General features: G+C 42.4%; 1 protein-coding gene across 1 annotated transcript in view; it reads left to right on the top strand.

The window, feature by feature from the left end:
• LOC140625845 (uncharacterized) overlaps window positions 1-16623 on the top strand; it is a 45588-nt gene extending 28965 nt beyond the window's left edge. The window contains exon 5 of the mRNA XM_072813510.1: window positions 15939-16623. Coding sequence (XP_072669611.1) covers window positions 15939-16108 — 170 coding nt within the window. The 3' untranslated portion in view covers window positions 16109-16623. The remainder of the gene's footprint in view (window positions 1-15938) is intronic.
• Window positions 16624-17261: the final 638 nt, after the last annotated feature.

Here is a 17261-nt window from a genome sequence, read left to right as displayed (position 1 = left end):
ACCTCCACTGGACAGACAGGGAAACCAATGAGACACTTCCTTCAAGTGGAAGATGCTTCTTTGTGATCTCCTGAGGTCTGAGTGTACCTGAGCACAAGGTGGTAAAACCAGGGAAGAATGTTCTGGGCAGCATGTAGCTAATATGTGCCGAATGCATCCCATCATGTGCCTCGTACTGAGCTAAGTGATTTACATTAACAACTCATTTTATCTTCACCACAATCCTACGAGGCAAATAGAATTGTCCGTATTTTAGGGTCAAGAAAACTGAGAGCCAGAGAGATTAAATAACTTGGCTGAGTTTACACAGCTAGCTGGTGGAAGAGCCAGGATTTGAACTCAGGTAAGTGTCTCCAGAGGCTAATTTTCAAAATTGCTTTTAATGGAATAGTAACTCCACCATGCTGCCTATCATAATGTGTATGAAAATAAGTAGTGTTTTCTGGGGAAAGGAGACTTTATAAAACACAGACTCACTCCTGCAGAAGCTGGATCCCTTGCAAGGAGAAATCTGATACGAAACCGGGCTGTTTCATCCTAATTAAAATGCTGGGGAACTAGTATGGGTTTGGAAGAAGAATTTTGCTCAGTCCTTGTCAGTATGTGGGAGTGTTAAATGCGTATAACTGTTTTTGTTTTGTTTTTTAATTATGTGGCAGCTCATTAAAGCTTGATTTGCTTCCACCATCAATCAAACCTTCTAACAACTCATTTGGTGGAGACAATGTGCTTCATAGAGAAATTGATAGCTTTGGAGACATTGAGATAAGAGCATGCTGCCTCTCTTGCAAATGGCTCACCCAATAAGGGTCGAGCCATCCAGAAAATAATAGAAATCTCAAACTGAGGTGATTCAGAATAATGCAAAACACCGTCAGCATCAGCCCTGAAAAGTTAACTGTGCTCTTTGGTGCTTGGAAGAGTATTTTGTATTCAACAGATGGTACCTGCATGATGGATGGGGCTGGACTATGATTGACCTGGAGCATTTGTTCCCATTTCTAGAATATGATCGCCACATCATTTGCTCTGATTCCTCACAGACTCCTGGGTTTGATTTCACCTGATGGTTTACTGACTCTCTCGATTGGGATGACTTAAAACTTATTTTAAACTCAGCTATTTGCATTACTGTTACAACCCTGCATTACTGTTCTTCAGGCTGTTATTAATTTCCCCCCAGAGTGACGTGTGGTTTGGACTGGATCGTGCCGATGTGGTTTGTCATATATGATGCTAAATGTAGGACAGAAGCCTGGGAACGAGGAAAACAAGAATGTGAAAAAAAAAAGTCCGTTGATATTATGTGGATCATGTGTCGTATGCTGCTACTATTCGGGTTGATCCTATCCATTTTATTTTATTTTATTACTATTTTTTAATCTGAAAGGTGAGAAGTAACATGGAAATCAGAGAAGCCATAATAGAGTTCATGTATACAGGACCGCACATAGAATCGGGAAGAAACAAGTACAAAGTGCAATAGTATGTAGAGTATATGGTCCCTCACTGTGGAAATAGCAGTATCTGGGAAAAGAAGTGGTGCAGAAGCAAGCTCTAGGGAGGAGGCAGCATGACCCCGAGAATCAGACACCCCAACACAAGGCTTCCTGTCCTAGTTCTCTCTTTCCTTGAGCTGATCGGAGACGGTAGGTGGCCAAAAACAGGGGGCACCTGGAAGGATGCCCTGGCAAGGTGAATGCATTACGAACTATAGAACCTTCACCAATAATACTATCCACCGAAAAAAGTGACAAATTATCGGTATGACCAGCAGCATAGGTGGACTTAAAAGGCCTCATGTGAGTGAAAGAAACCAATCTCAGAAAGTGACATACTATATAAGTCTATTTACATGATATTCTAAAAAAGGTAGACGTATATGATGACAGGCCAGCACATGCCGATGGGTAGGGTTGAGGTGAGGGTGTAACTGGTGAGGTGGGGCAGCACGGAGGAGTTTTGTGAGAGGGCACAATTATTCCACATCATTACTGTATTGTTGTTTGCACAGATCTTTACTTACTCAGAGAATCGTATGCACACACAAACTTACTGTATATTAACTTGAAAAGCAAGTATTAAGAAGTATTGTAAATTGATTGATTGCTTTTATTTAGAGAGAGTTCATAAGCATAGGAAGAAGCAGAGGCAGAGGGAGAGAGAGAGAGAGAAGCCCAAGCAGATCCCATGCTCAGCACAGAGCCCAATGTGGGGCTCTATTCCAAGACCTGAGGTTGTGACCTGAGCCAAAACCAAGAGTTGGAGGCTCAACCGACTAAGCCACCCAGGTGCCCTGAGAAATACTGTAATTTTAATGAGATGATTTCCATATTTCTTTTTTAAAATTTATTTTTCTTTATTTATATATTTTCTTTATTTACATATTTCTATTCTAACTGGCTTAAGACACAGTTTTCACAGAGATGTGCTATATTTCCTTTACGTTAAATGGGTGCCATATTGCTTTGCATCTGAGAGTTGTCCAGGGTTTACCATGAAGTAATAAAAAAGGCTAGAAGGCTTACAGGGTTTGCTGGTTCCCTGGGGGACCCCTGTCAATGGAGCCCTAGGATAGAAATGCAGGCAAGTGTCAGTTGGACACATCGGGGGAGGGACCCCAAAATGTGTGTGGGGGTTGGGTCCAAGATGCCTCAGTGGACTTCCTTAGCTGGAGCTGGTGAGTCTTTGCTCTGTGTTGCACCACTGATGGTAATTCAGCACAGCTCAGGTCTGGTGAGCTGTCTAATCACTAACCGGTTTATTTCTTCCCCTGATTCTTTGTATCCTTTGTCTGCCTCACTGGTTTTGTTCACTCCTAGCGTCTGCTTTCTTAGAGCTTCAGCCAATGACTACAATTACACCTCCGTTCAGCTATTGCTGCTGGCTGTGTGTTTCTTGAAGCAGTGAACCTGGCCCAAGTCATGTTTTGGGGCCCAAACCCATCACAGACTGCTGGCCAGCTCATGTATTGGCCGCTTTCAGTTCCAGGGCCCGTTCCAGGTCCAATTAGCTGTCGCTAAGAGTGGGGATAGTCACCTGGCCTACCTCACCGGACGGCCTCATTTAGAAGAGGGTGCTGGCTTGGAGGCGCTCTGGTGGTCCTGTCTAGTACAATATACCCCAGTTCCCAAACTATCCGAGACAGAACCCAATGAAATGCTGTATTTTGTTTAAGAGGCAACGTCTATGTGCCAAGAACTATAAAGGTTTGGGGAGTTTATCCTACTTGTGAGCTATTGCCTAACCTATTTTTATTTCTTGGATGTTGGCAGAGGGCATGAATCAGAGACGGACAGGTCTGGGTCAGAGACAAAAGGCTTTATTAGAGCCTGGGTGGTAGCCTGAGCTCCATGCTGCTGGCAGTTCCCTGGGACTCCGATGTCTCATGGGGGAGGGCGGGGTAATACAGAGCTAGAATGATGCTTTCACAGTGAGTTGTATTAGGGAAGAGGAATTCCGAGTTTGGGGGACTGGTTTTCTTTTTCTTTTTTTTCTTTTTTAATTTATTTTTTATTGGTGTTCAATTTACTAACATACAGAATAACCCCCAGTGCCCGTCACCCATTCACTCCCACCCCCCGCCCTCCTCCCCTTCTACCACCCCTAGTTCGTTTCCCAGAGTTAGCAGTCTTTACGTTCTGTCTCCCTTTCTGATATTTCCCACACATTTCTTCTCCCTTCCCTTATATTCCCTTTCACTATTATTTATATTCCCCAAATGAATGAGAACATATAATGTTTGTCCTTCTCCGACTGACTTACTTCACTCAGCATAATACCCTCCAGTTCCATCCACCAAATTACGTGGATGGGACTGTTTTTCGAATGAGTGGTAAATAGGTCTGCTCCCTGGCTAGGGGCCCATGGTACTTCATCCCTAAAGGCGACCTGCTGCAAACGGCCCTGAGAAATGGACCAGGCAGACAAGGGTCAGGATCTCAAATTCTTGGCATTCCTGGGGTCTTTGGTGGTGGTGAATTGTGTCTCCCAGTGACAAATTCCCCGGGGTCTTTGGTGGTGGTGAATTGTGTCTCCCAGTGACAAATTCCCCAGCTGCTGTAGAAATGATGGGGAATGCCGTCAAACAATAGCTAGGATATAAATGCTCTCCACACTCCACCACAAAGTATTCCTAGAAACTTCATCTTTATAAGATTAAGAAGTTACTCCCTCTTTTTTTTTTTTTTGAAGATTTTATTTATTTATTCGTGAGAGACACAGAGAGAGGCAGAGACACAGGCAGAGGGAGAAGCAGGCTCCCTGTGGGGAACCTGATGTGGGACTCGGTCCCGGGACCTGGGCCAAAGGCACACACTCAACCACTGAGCCACCCAGGTGCCCAGAAGTTACTCACTCTGAAGATTGCCCACTACCCTCTGGAACAAAGGTTCTGGCCAGCATAAGACTGTGCTTACCACGTGTGGCCATGGGATGGTACATTGTCAGGAACCACATTCTTTGGGGGAGAAGGCTCATTCTTCCAGGCATAAGGCAGAGGCCATGAGATGAGGCAGTGGCTCACTGCCACAGTCCAGAGAGAGCTGGAATGGTCTAAAAGCGCCCTACTAGAGCCAGTTATCTCTATCACACCCATCTCTGAGCATGCTGGGTGCCATTTCAGTCCTGGGACCTCAGCCTTGATCCTCCCAAGGTTATAAGCCAATCAGTCCACCTCAAGAGGAACCCGAAAAATAACTTTGCAACTACTTCCTTCTGCATCTTTGTCCAAATCCCAAGCCTTCTCTTCTGGGTGGTTTGTCAATCTTTTACACAGTTGATTTGGTGGGTCAAGGTACAAAGATCCTCTTCCCATACTGGAAGACAGGCCAGTTTTTGGGGTTGTCCTCCTAGGCCTAGGTAAAAACCCAATGGATGAGGGAACCTTTGTTTGCTGAGTGCTACAGTAGACTAGGCAGTGGGTAACGTGACTGATTTTTCAAACTCTACAGGGGAGAAGATTTTACTATCCACATATTATAGCTGGGTAACTGATATTTACAGAAGTTGAGAAATTACCTAAGGTCACCTAATTAGTAAGTGATGAAGCCAAGTTTTAGCCCAATGCTAGGCGATGGGACCAAGCATCCACCGCTCCGCTGGTATGTTTTTGGGTGTGGACAGGCTTGGGTCTCTTTGGGCTTTTCTATTCCTGGCTGAGTAGAGCAGCAATGCCATATGGAGGAAAATGCCAGAATCAGGAACCTTTGGTCTATTTCATAGGGCCCTTGAGATTTTCAGATGTGCATGAGAGTGCTCTACAAATGGTCAAGCAGTTCACGGATGTAAGAGATCACTGCCTTTTGCTTGCAAATATCCAAAAATATAGACTCTGGCTTCAACAGGGGCTCCGCTATCACTGAACAATCTAATCTGACAACAAAATTTAATTTCTGGGGGTCAGACGGCTTTCTTTTGATGTGTCAGTTCTCGATGTGTTGAGAAGGATGCTGAGTCCTCCCTGGGACTGATCAATGAACGGCCCGCGGAAGGAGAGGGTTGCATTTGTGCCTGATTATTCTGGGCTGGTCTTGTGGGGAAGCAGACACACATGAAGACAAAGGAGTGTTACGTGACCGCCCTCAAGGGTTGGAGAGGAGCCCCAGGTCCGGGCATCTGGCAGGACTGCTCTTGCTCTGACTCCCTCAGTACCAGAGTGGTTCTTAAATACACCCAACACCCAGCAGCTTGGATAATTTTTCATCCTGGAGGCCTGCCTGGGCCTGCCTCCGGGGATGGGGAGCTGGGCTGGGAGCCATAATGAGAAGCAAATCTCCCCGGATTGGGGTGCATGATGTGATGAAAAGCTCTGACAGTGGATGAGATAAGCCTTGCAGACTGGGAGCAGCTCGGCTGATTCCGCAACGTCGGCGAGGCTTCTATTAAAACCAGGCCTCCTCTGTCCCAGCATCCACGCAAGTTTTTCTTACTCTCTGCCCATCAGTTAAGGAAGCTGTTGGCAAAGTGACATTGACCGACGCCTGGGGCCATGACTCTGGGGGGGAGTGATCCTTGGTGTGTAGGGAGACAGGCGGTGGCCTTGGGACCTCCAATTAAATACGCATCCATCTGGGTGGCCAGGCAAAGCCATCGGGGACCCGCGTGAGAGGCCCCAAGTTGTCACCACTCTCCCCACACACAGAAGTGTTTCCAAAGCACTTCACAGCACTTCATGCTCCTATTTGTCAAATAACTCCCCTTCCAATATTAAAACAAATGTAAACATATTTAAACAAAGAAAACACCAACAGTCTCAGTCCTCAGGGATAACCACTGCTTACATTCGGGTATACATCTTTCCCATATTACCACCGCATGTATATATGGAGATAAAAATAGGATCAAACTCCAGATCCCCACGGTCCTCTGTGGCAACCAATAGCCCCACGTGGCTGTTCAAATTAGAAATAGTTAAAATAATTACAAAAGTAAACATTCAGTTTCTCAGTAGCTCCAGCCATATTCTAAACACTCAAAAGCTGCATGTGGCTGTCGAGCCTTTGCAGATACAGAATATATCATCTTGGAGAATGTCTTTTGTGTCTTTTTGTTTTTTTAAAGATTTTCTTTATTTATTCATGAGAGACACAGAGAGAGGTGGAGACACAGGCAGAGGGAGAAGCAGGCTCCATGCAGGGAACCTGATGCGGGACTTGATCCCAGGACCTCAGGATCACAACCTGAGCTGAAGGGAGATGCTCCACTGCTGAGTCACCCAGGTGTCCCTCTTTTGTGGCTTAAAATACGACAGCACAAGATCCTTTATAATGGCAGCATAGTCTTCCTGGGCACATGTATGATCACTTTTTAAAATCAAGGTATGGATGACACCCAGTGTTACATTAGTTTCAGGGGTGCAGCATAGTGATTGGACAGCTCCGCATGATATGCTGGGCTCACCACCAGCACAGCTACCACTTGTCACACCACAATACAATTTACAATACCATTGACTATATTCCCGCCCGGACCTCCCATTCCCCTTCACCCATTTTGCTCAGGCCCCTCTGGCAACCGTGAGTTTGTTCTTGGTACTTACAGACCTGTTTCCACTTTTGTTTATTTGTTTATTTTGTTGCTCAGATTCCCCATGCACATGAAATCACAGGATATCTGTCTTTCTCTGATTTATTTCACTTAACATTGCACCCTCTGGGTCCATCCGTGTTGTTGCAAAAGGCAAGATCTTGTTCTTTTCTATGACCTAGCAATACTCCATTATAGACAATATATATAAATAATTTCTCCATATGTTTAAATATATTTGTTTATCAATAGATTGTTATATATTCTATATAAATACACATATATTGCATCTTCTTTATACATTCGTATATCTGTACAATATTCCATGGCGTAAATGTACAACCACTTTTTAAAACCACTTCTCTAAAAAAAATTTAAAAAAAAAAGAAAGAAAATGATTTCTCTAAAGTTTGAAATTCAAACTATGTCCGGTCTGTCATGACCATAACAATGATTTGCTAAAATTTCTAAAAGCTAAATGTTTATTTGCATGTGTGGTTAACTTCTTTCTTATTATTTCAAGGGCAGGTTACTATTACTTTGAGGTCTTTTTCACATCTGTAATAAAAATGAATAAAATTTATGCAGAAAGCCTGCATAAATTTATACTCCTCACAGGCAGGGCGTGAAAGTGCCTCTTCCTCAAATCTAAATAACGGTTCAGAAAATCATTGCCCTTTTGATCGCTGGAGCAGCATCGTCTCAAAGATGTTTTGTGGTGCAATTCTTGATCTCTGGTAGAGTTTACAACTGTTTGTGTTTCTTTTGTAACTTACTTTTGCTGAACTTTTAGTGAAAGCCATAGTTATCCCTTTCTAATTGATTCATGTAAGATCTTTATATGTGGAGGAATGAAGCCTCTACCGTATAACTTATAAGTTGGATAGTTTGGATTTTCCATTTGCTCTTCAATTTTTTTCTTCCACTTGCAAATACTGCAAAATTATATTTAGTCAAATCTCTGGGTTTTCTTTTTTTCCTTTTAGATTTCTGCCCTTGATGAGACACTTTGGCTCTACTCTGCTAAAAATTACATAGAAATGTTTACTCTGTTTTATAGTTTACTTTCATAAAACACCTAAAACTGTAGCACATCTGGAATTTATATCTATGGTATAGTGTGTGTGAATTTGGTATTTACATTTACTTTCTAAATGGGTTAGCCAGTTTCCCCGAACCATTTCTTGAGTTATTTCTTCTTCCTCTTCTCCTTCTCCTTCTCCCTCTCCCTCTCCTTCTCCCTCTCCCTCTCCTTCTCCTTCCTCCTCCTCCTTCTTCTTCTTCTTCTTCTTCTTCTTCTTCTTCTTCTTCTTCTTCTTTTCTTTTACTGATTTCAAATTTTGCCTTTATCAAATATTACATATATGTACACACACACACACTTGGGTCTGCTATTATACTTTTATTCTATTTTTTATTACTCTGTCTTCCTAATTTCATGCCAGTAACATATTGCTTTAATTATTGTGCTATATATTACATGTTAATATTTGTGTGGTAAGTCCTTCTTGAAACTCTTCTTTTCCAAAATGTTTTTGGCTTCTGTACTGTGCATGTTCTCCCATATGAATGTTAAAATCATTTTGTGAAGTTTCAGAAAAATAGTCCTGTCAGAGTTTTTACTGGCATCATTAAGGTAAAACTAAACTTGTAAAAAATTGATATTTTATCAATATTACATCTTCTCATCCAGAGTGAGAAGGTAATAGGGTATGTCTTTTAATGTATTCTCATTACTGTATATCTCTTGGTAAAGTTTTTCAGTTGTTTTCTTAATATAGGTCCTGAATGTTATTTATAAGTTTCACTCCCACTTTGCCAAAAAGGTGGTTAAATTTTTATCCTCAAGATAAAGAAGCCCTAGCTTCTGGGGCAGGGTGCTTCTGGGGCAGGGAGGCACCACAAGAAAGCACATCTTCTGGACTGGGGCACATGATGTAATATTTTGATCTTTTTATTGTTGTTGTGAATGAGATCTTTATTTTTAAAATAATCTCTACACACAATATGAGGCTCGAACTCAAACTCCAAGATCAAGAGTCATATGCTCTTCTAACTGAGCCAGCCACATGATCCAAGAATGAGACCTTTGAATACCACTTCATTTTTGAACAAAATATCAGGGGTCTATAGAAAGGCAAAATTTTTGAGCATTTTTTTCGTAATTAGCTTTTAGTTGCTGTCTTATTATGTTGTTTTATGTAGGATGGGGATCTTGGGCTTTGCAAAGAGATCATCGTTTATTTGCAAGAAATGGGTGTCGATCTTTAGAATGTTTGCCTCTTTTTCTTATATAGATCAATATAGTATAATGTTAGAAAAGCATGGCTATTTCAAACATTTACATGACCTGGTGAAAATTCTAACTGTACCACCTACTCACTCAAATCTTCTGCAATTTACCCAATTTCTGAGGCTCAGATTACTCAGTTGTAAAAAGAAATAATGATACCTACTTTACGAGGATCTTTTGAGGATTAAACAAAACGTTGCCTGTAGAGCACATAGCCCAATACCTGGCACATACGGCCTGCTATTATTGCTTGCTTGATTGCACTTGGCTGGAATGCCCAGAACCTTAAATATTAATCATAATGATGGGCATCAGGTTTTAATAGTCATAGATTCATTGCTAAGTAGAAATACCAGGCACTCAATGACGATATTAATGATGATGATGATGGTGATGATGACTAATGTTTATTAAGCATTTGTGCCTTATTCAGCACATGCGCCATAAAGGCAATTGTAGGCAATTGTTCCAACATCTTGTGAACTTGCTCCTAATCATATTGCTTTTATTCATTTATCCCATCATTCAATTAATTCATTTACCATCATATGCTGAGCATGCATTGAAGCTCTTTATGTGCCTCAATTCTTACTGTAGTCATTTTGGCCATGGTGTTGGTTAGGTGACAAAGAGGGAAGAGACAGATAAATGAATGGACAATGGAGGATATTTGCATCTACGCTCATTGTATAAACCCCCGCCCCCAGAACCACACACATGCATATGGCATAGTCCTGTCCATTATCATGACTCTTCCCATCCTCTATGTATGGACCATCTGTCCTCACTTAATGCAAAGAATGAAGTGCAGGATTTGATGGGATGTGACCTTCCTCTGGTGAAAGGTCATTCTTTCACTTTTGAGTTGCTAGTAATAAAAGGGTGACTAAGATGGGGATCTTGCCCTTGAGTTCTTCAGACTTGAGAAAGCCAGACATGAAGGAGCTTTCTACCAGAACAATACACACATGTTATACGACCATAGAAAGAGATAGGCTTGTCAGGGAAGGTGGGAGCCTTGCCCGCCCCTTGAGGGATGGGAAGGAGATGGACTGTAGAGACGGTGTGTGTGAGTGCTGGGTGAGTTAGGATACCAGGTAGGTAAGAGAAGATAGGCAAGCGAGTGGTGGGAACAGCTCACGAAAAGGTACGAAGGCACCCTGGAGCTAATTGCTTCACTTGCCTGGTGGCTGGTTGTCCAGGGAGGCAAACTGAGAGGAGGCAAGCTTTCTGATTAAAGTCAGTTTGAGGGGCTCCTGGATGGTTCAGTGGTTGAGCATCTGCCTTTGGTTCAGGTCATGATCCCGGAGTCCGGGGATCGAGTCCTGCACTGGGCTCCTTGCAGGGAGTCTGCTTCTCCCTCTGCCTATGCCTCTGCCTCTCTCTGTGTGTCTCTTATGAATAAATAAATAAAAATCTTTTTTAAAAATAAAAAAAATAAATAAGGTCAATTTGAAGTAGCCTGGCTACAAATTAGAGCTCTTCTTGGCTGATTTAATGAGGTTGGCAGAGAAAAGAAGGGACACCATCATGCCTTGTTTATATTCATTGTCATGATATTGACTGGAGCCAAACAAAGATAAAGGAAGTAAAAAAGAGCTTTGGCTGGGAAAGAGTGGAAACAAAATGGGGAACTAAAAGCACCTACTGCCTTTGGGTGGAAACAATGGAGATATTTATGGTCTTTGAATTAGCTCTGTTTCTTCCTTGTTCTCTTTTCACCTTGTCTTTCCCTCCTCCCAGAGCCTCACTCAGCAGTAGGTTTCCATGCTGGGTGGACTTAAAACACTGATGAAGAACGTTAGCTAGTGCAATAGAAGATTACATAGCTCTCTCCCTGAAATCACACATGAATGATAGACATAGAAAGAGTGCACCCCCTTGGCCTCCATTACTCACTGTTGAATCCAGATTTTGGGATTGATTCATTTGTCCTCCAGAATCAGCTTCTCCTTCTTTCTTCTCTCTGCACCCTGTTTTCTTCCCAGGTATTTGGGTCTGGCAGGCCATTAATGGGTGGAACCCACAGACACAAGGAAGTGATTTTACAGGCTTTCTTCTGGGCTCAAGCACAATTTTTAAAAATTCCTTTTGATCCTCTAAGATCCCAGCAGCCAACTCTGGTTAACATCACCAAGAAGCTAGCTGTACCCGGAGCTGTCCTAGGCATTAGGCTTCTGTGTGCCAAGCTGTAGGCAATCCTATCTCCTTGCCTGGAACTGGAGACATCTTGAGAAGATTCAAGCAAACAGAAGTGGCCAGTTGGATCATTAACATGTGAATCCGATCAGTGTTTACATCTGTGCAAAGCATTTTGTACCGGATAAGTCTCTTAAAAATTCCGTTGTTACTGCCTGGCTCCCTGGATTGAATCGCTTAATCCTCAGTCCTTATATACAAAATTCCTGATTGGGAGCCTAGGAAGAGCTCGAAGTGGATCTTGTTCTGAAACTTTAGCCTATTATTCTGAAAGCCCTAGTGATGTTTGAAACAGAATTACCACCGGAACGCATTGAGGGTTTGTGGGACATGAGTGAAAAGTAGAAAGCTAGAGGAGGCAAGAGGCCCTGATTTTCATTGTTTCAAACAGTCAACCTGACCTGTGAGCAGATAGCAATTATTGCCTAAACATGTGCAGACCCAGGTTGTTACCCTGATAGCCCCTCTGTCAGCTTTCGATCAGGCCTAAACAGTATGTTTGATGGCATTGTGAGTGCTTATGACTGGATATGACATAATAAATACAATCAGAAAAAATACAATCAAATACAGATAAAACCTTGTTTTTTATGAGTGTGATTCCAGACTGAACCCCTTTCTTTTCTGGATGGAATTAACTAAACTAGTTTTATCGAGGAAGTGCAGCAGTTCTACAATTCTAGTGTATCTTTTGTCTTTCTTTCTTTCTTTCTTTCTTTCTTTCTTTCTTTCTTTCTTTCTTTCTTTCTTTCTTCTCTCTCTCTCTCCCTTTCTTTCTTTCTTTCTTTCTTTCTTTCTTTCTTTCTTTCTTTCTTTCTTTCTTTCTTTCTTTTTCTTTCTTCTTCTTCTTTCTTTCTTTCTTTCTTTCTTTCTTTCTTTCTTTCTTTCTTCTTCTTTTTCTTCCTTTCTTTCGAGAAAGAGAGAGAACAGTGTGAAGGAGAGAGAGAATCCTAAGTAGACTTCTTGCTGAGTGCTGAGCCTGACTCAGGATTTGATCTCACAACCTGAGATCACCACCTGACCCAAAATCAAAAGTCGGCCACTTAACCAACTGAGCCAGCCAGATGCCCCAATTCTAGTGTATCTTTGAGGGCTTTTTTTTTTTTTTCACATTTGCATTTATGTATTTACTTTCTGTGCCCTCCTCCATTTAATTGAGATACAATTGACATATAACACTGGTTTAAGGTATGTGACATAATGATTGGATATGAGTATTTTGGGAAATGATCACTATGGTAAATTAACTTAATATCATCACCTCACAGTTACCAATTTTTTTGTCCTTAAGATGAGAACTTTGATGATCTGCTGTCCTAGAAACTTCCAAATATACAATACTATTTTGGTAACTACAGCCATCATGTCATACATTACACACCCAGAACTTATTTATCTGACAACTGGATGTTTGTACCTCTGGGCCACCTTCACTCAATTCCTATTGTTTCTTAACTGATATCTTGCTTAACTAATTCACTGAATTTGAGTGAGGTATTTGATGCAAGTGTACCAAATCTCTCCACGTGGATAGGAAACTGTAGATTGAATACCAATGTAATTAAGACTAACTGTACCTTACCAAGCATCTAGATCCATTATCAATCAGTGAAGTTGTCTCTAATGGTGAAACACAGGGCTCTGTCCTACAGGACATTTTTACTTGTGCCAAGTTTGAAGGGAGATTTTAGGCTCATTGTATTTGTGGGTGACACAGCAAAACCCCTAAATAATGGAACTGAACCCATCAAATGGCTTAGGGTGCAGTGGCCAGGAACAATGGAAGTGGGTGGTCTATTTTCTTCTTCCTCTCTCTTCAAGGACTCCCTTCATATCATTCATCTTTGTGACACCTAAAGGTCTATAAACCCAGACAGGGTTATTGAGAGATAAAATAAGATGAAGGGAAGTGAGTGAAGTCCCATCATTCCACATTCTTCAGTCTTGGCCCAGGGCTTCAGGGAGGTGTGGTATCTCCTAAGCAATACCAGAGGGGGCAGGACACAAACCCTAGTTCCCCTGCTCGCATATTATTTAAAGATTGATTGATTGATTGATTTGACAGAGACAGAGAGAGAGAGAATGAGCAGGGGGAGGGGCAGAGAGAGACTCTCAAGTTGACTCCCCAATGAGCAAAGAGCTCCATGTGGGACTCAATCCCAGGACCCTGAGACCTGAGCCGAAATTAAGAGTCAGATGCTTAACCAACTGAGTCATCAAGGCAGCCTTCCTCTTTGCATATTATGCTTACACTTCCTGGACATTCTTTTTTGAGAGTGACCCCGTCTGTCTTTTGAACACAAGCATTCAGTGCAACAAAACGATGGTTATGGAGATATGCACTCGCTTGATGTGTTCTTTTAATCAAGAAGCCAGGCCCGGGAGAGAGCAGCTGCTCCTAACATGTGCTTCTGTGGATACAAACACATCAAAAAGACCACCAGAGCTAAAAATAACTGGGGACAGAAAATGCATTCAGGCCACAAGATCGAGAACCAGCACTTTAGGTGGGCCACTGCATGTGTTGAAAGTAATGATTCAATGCTGCGGACTAAAATTTTTGAGCTAAAAGGGACTCGAGAAGTCACATGGTCTGACTGCCCACTCTCCACATGAATGTGGAGAACATTTGGCAGAGAGGGGTCAGCTGATGTGCCCATGATCACCCAATTAATTATTGCCTTCTTGGTACCTGGCTCAGCATTCCTTCTACTACTCTATCACATTGTTCTGAATCTAATAATGTTCATGAAGGTGGTAATAATCATGGAAATAATAGCAATAATCCTAATAATCATCATAATGGAAATCACTTACATTTGTATAGCTTTTTATGGCTTAAAAGTCTTGGAGGGTTTCATGAGGCCGCCAGAGTAGGGAAGGTGGGCAATCGTGCCTTGTTAATATTCATCGTTATAATATTTACCAGAGCAAAACAAAAATAAAGTAAATATGGCTTTGGCTGGGAAAAGACAGGACAAAATGAAGAACTGAAAGAAACTGCTGTCTCAAGGTACAAACAAAGGCAATATTAACTTTCTCTGAATTTGTATAACTTTCCCACTTCTGATCCTATCCTTGTCCTTCTCTCTTCCCAGACTCTCATCCAGTAGCAGGTTTCTAGGCTGGGTGGACTGCTTACCACACTGATGAGGATATTCTATTTTATATTAAAAAGAGGTACAGTAGGGCTGCCTGGGTGGCTTGTCGGTTAAGCATCTGACTCTTGGTTTCGGTTCAGGTGATGATCTGGGGGTCCTGGGATCAAGCCCCACATCAGGATCCATGCTCAGTGGAAGTCTGCTTCCTGTCTTTCTCTCTCTCTCTCTGCCCTTGCCCCTACTCGTGCCTTTTCTCACTCTCTAAAATAAAGATATCTTTAAAAAAGAAAATAAAAAATAAAAAGAGGTATAGCAAATATTATCCCCATATTACAGTTGAGGCAATGGAAGCACAGAGAGCCTAAGTAATTTGCTGAAGAGCACACAGCCTAGGAGTGATAGAGCGGAGGTATCTTGGTTTATGGTCCAGTGCTCTTTCTTACAAAGCATGTTGACCTCCTGGCTGTTACTGAACCAGATGGAGTGGGTCCCTGTGAGAATTTGTTCCAAGCCTTTTTTTTTTTTTTTTTTTTTAAGATTTTATTTATTTGAGAGACAGAGTTAGAGAGAGAGAGTACAGGGTAGGTGGGAGGGGTAGAGGGAGAAGCAGACTCCCTGCTGAGCAAGGACCCTGAAGTAGGCCTCGATCCCAGGAACTTGAGCCAAAGGCAGATGCTTAACTATCTGAGCCACCCAGGTGCCCTGTTCTAAGCCTTTTTTTCCTCTTTTGGTAAATTCTAAAGTAGAGACCACACAATTAAAAGGATGTGATTTAGGGCCTTTAGTATATAGCAGAGATCTGATTCTGGAAAGTGAATCCTAGAGCTGTAAGGAACTAAAAATATTCTATCTAACATGGCCTTCTCCTTTGAAATCAATGATGCGTCAACGTCCCCAGGCCTCACCTCCAGAAAACAAGTGCAACCCAAAGTTTTATAAATAAAAGTGACAGAGCAAGGAGCAGAACTTTGACTTCTGGAACTGAGCCCATCAAATGGCTTAGCGTGGTGAGGTCTGCTTTGCAACACATCGCATCTGAACTCAGGGCCCAGACCCTCTCATCACTCTCCAACACTGTGGAGTGCATGAAATGTCTTCTAACACCATGGTAGTGTGGGGGAAAAGCACCATCTTTGGAGTCAGGGGGCTTGGTTTGAATCCCAGAGATATCACTTAGTAAATGAGTAGCCTTGGGTAATTTACTTAACCGTGCTAATCTATGCACTAAAATTGGCATGTTAGAATATCTAACTCTTGAATCTGCTAAGGTAAACAGAGGCCATGCCTATTTACCTACTTAATGCTGTGCTTGCCATCAGGTAGGAATCCGATGGACCAGGTGTGCAGATCCTTTGGCTTGGCTGCCCGTGATCCCTCTGAAGCCAGTAGCACTGGTTTGATGCAATCACTACTCAACAATTTACCAAGCAAGACTGGGCCCTACCATCTCCAACTTTCTCACATGTCAGTGACAAGAAACAGAGGCTGAGGACTGACCTATAATCCCTGATGAAAAGTAACACTACCATTAAATCCCGACTCCATTGTGCTACCTGTGATAGTTAATTTTAATGCCAACTTGACTGGCTCATGCAGTGCCCAGAATGTTTTTGGCTAAACATTATTTCTGGAAGTGTCCATGAAGGTGTTCCCAGGAGAGATTAGTATTTGAGTTGGTGGACTGAGTAAACAAGACTGCCCTCTGCAATGTGGGTGGGCATCAACGGATCTGTTGAGGCCCTGAATAGCTCAAAGAGGCAGAGGGAAGCTGAAGCTGAATTCTTTTTCTTTGCTGGACTGATAAACTGGGACATTAGTCATCTCCTGCCCTTGGACTGGGATTTCCACCGTCAGCTCCCTGGAGTCCCCAGGCCTTTGTACTTGGACCTAATTATACCACCAGCTCTCCTGGGTCTCCAGCTTGCAGACAACAGACTGTGGGACTTCTCAGCCTCCATAATCACATGAGACTCATAACGCCTCATAATAAATCTATCCACACCATTGATTCAGTTTCTCTGAGCTTTTGTAATTGTTGACCTGGATTCTCCCAGTCTCACTTTTGCTTTATTTTTATAAAGACCACCCCCTAGAAACAGCAAATGGCTGATAAGTATTTATATGTGTATTTTTTAGCTTGCTCTGGTGGGTGGAGTAACGCACACTCCTGTCCCTAAGATGTCCGTACCTGTGAATGTGCTATTATATGACAAAGTAAACTTTGCCAATATGACTAAGGGTACAGATCTTGAGATGAGAAGATTATCCTGAGTCATTGGGGAGAGCTTACCCCTCATCAGATGAGTCTTTGAAAGTGAAAAGCCTTCCTTCCTTAGCTGTGGTACCAGAAGGAGAGAGATATGATGATGGAGTCAGGGTCAGAGAAATGCTCTGCTGGTATGTTTGAAGGTGGAGGAGGGACTGAGAGCCAAGGAATCCAGGCAGCCTCTTGAATTTGGGAAAGGCAAATTAATGGATTCTCTCCCATAACCTCTAGAAGGGGTGTAGCCCTGTCAGTGCCTTGGTTTTAACCCAGTGAGGCCTGTGTTGGACTTCTGACCCACAAAACTCAACAATAATAAATCTATGTTTTAAGTCACTCAGTTGGTGGTAATTTGTGACAATGTGTTAAAGGCACCCCT

Source organism: Canis lupus, chromosome 3 (assembly GCF_048164855.1).
Source record: "Canis lupus baileyi chromosome 3, mCanLup2.hap1, whole genome shotgun sequence".
Lineage (NCBI taxonomy): Eukaryota > Metazoa > Chordata > Mammalia > Carnivora > Canidae > Canis > Canis lupus.
Note: the sequence above shows the minus strand (reverse complement) of the source record. Positions and strands in the feature narration are given on the sequence as shown.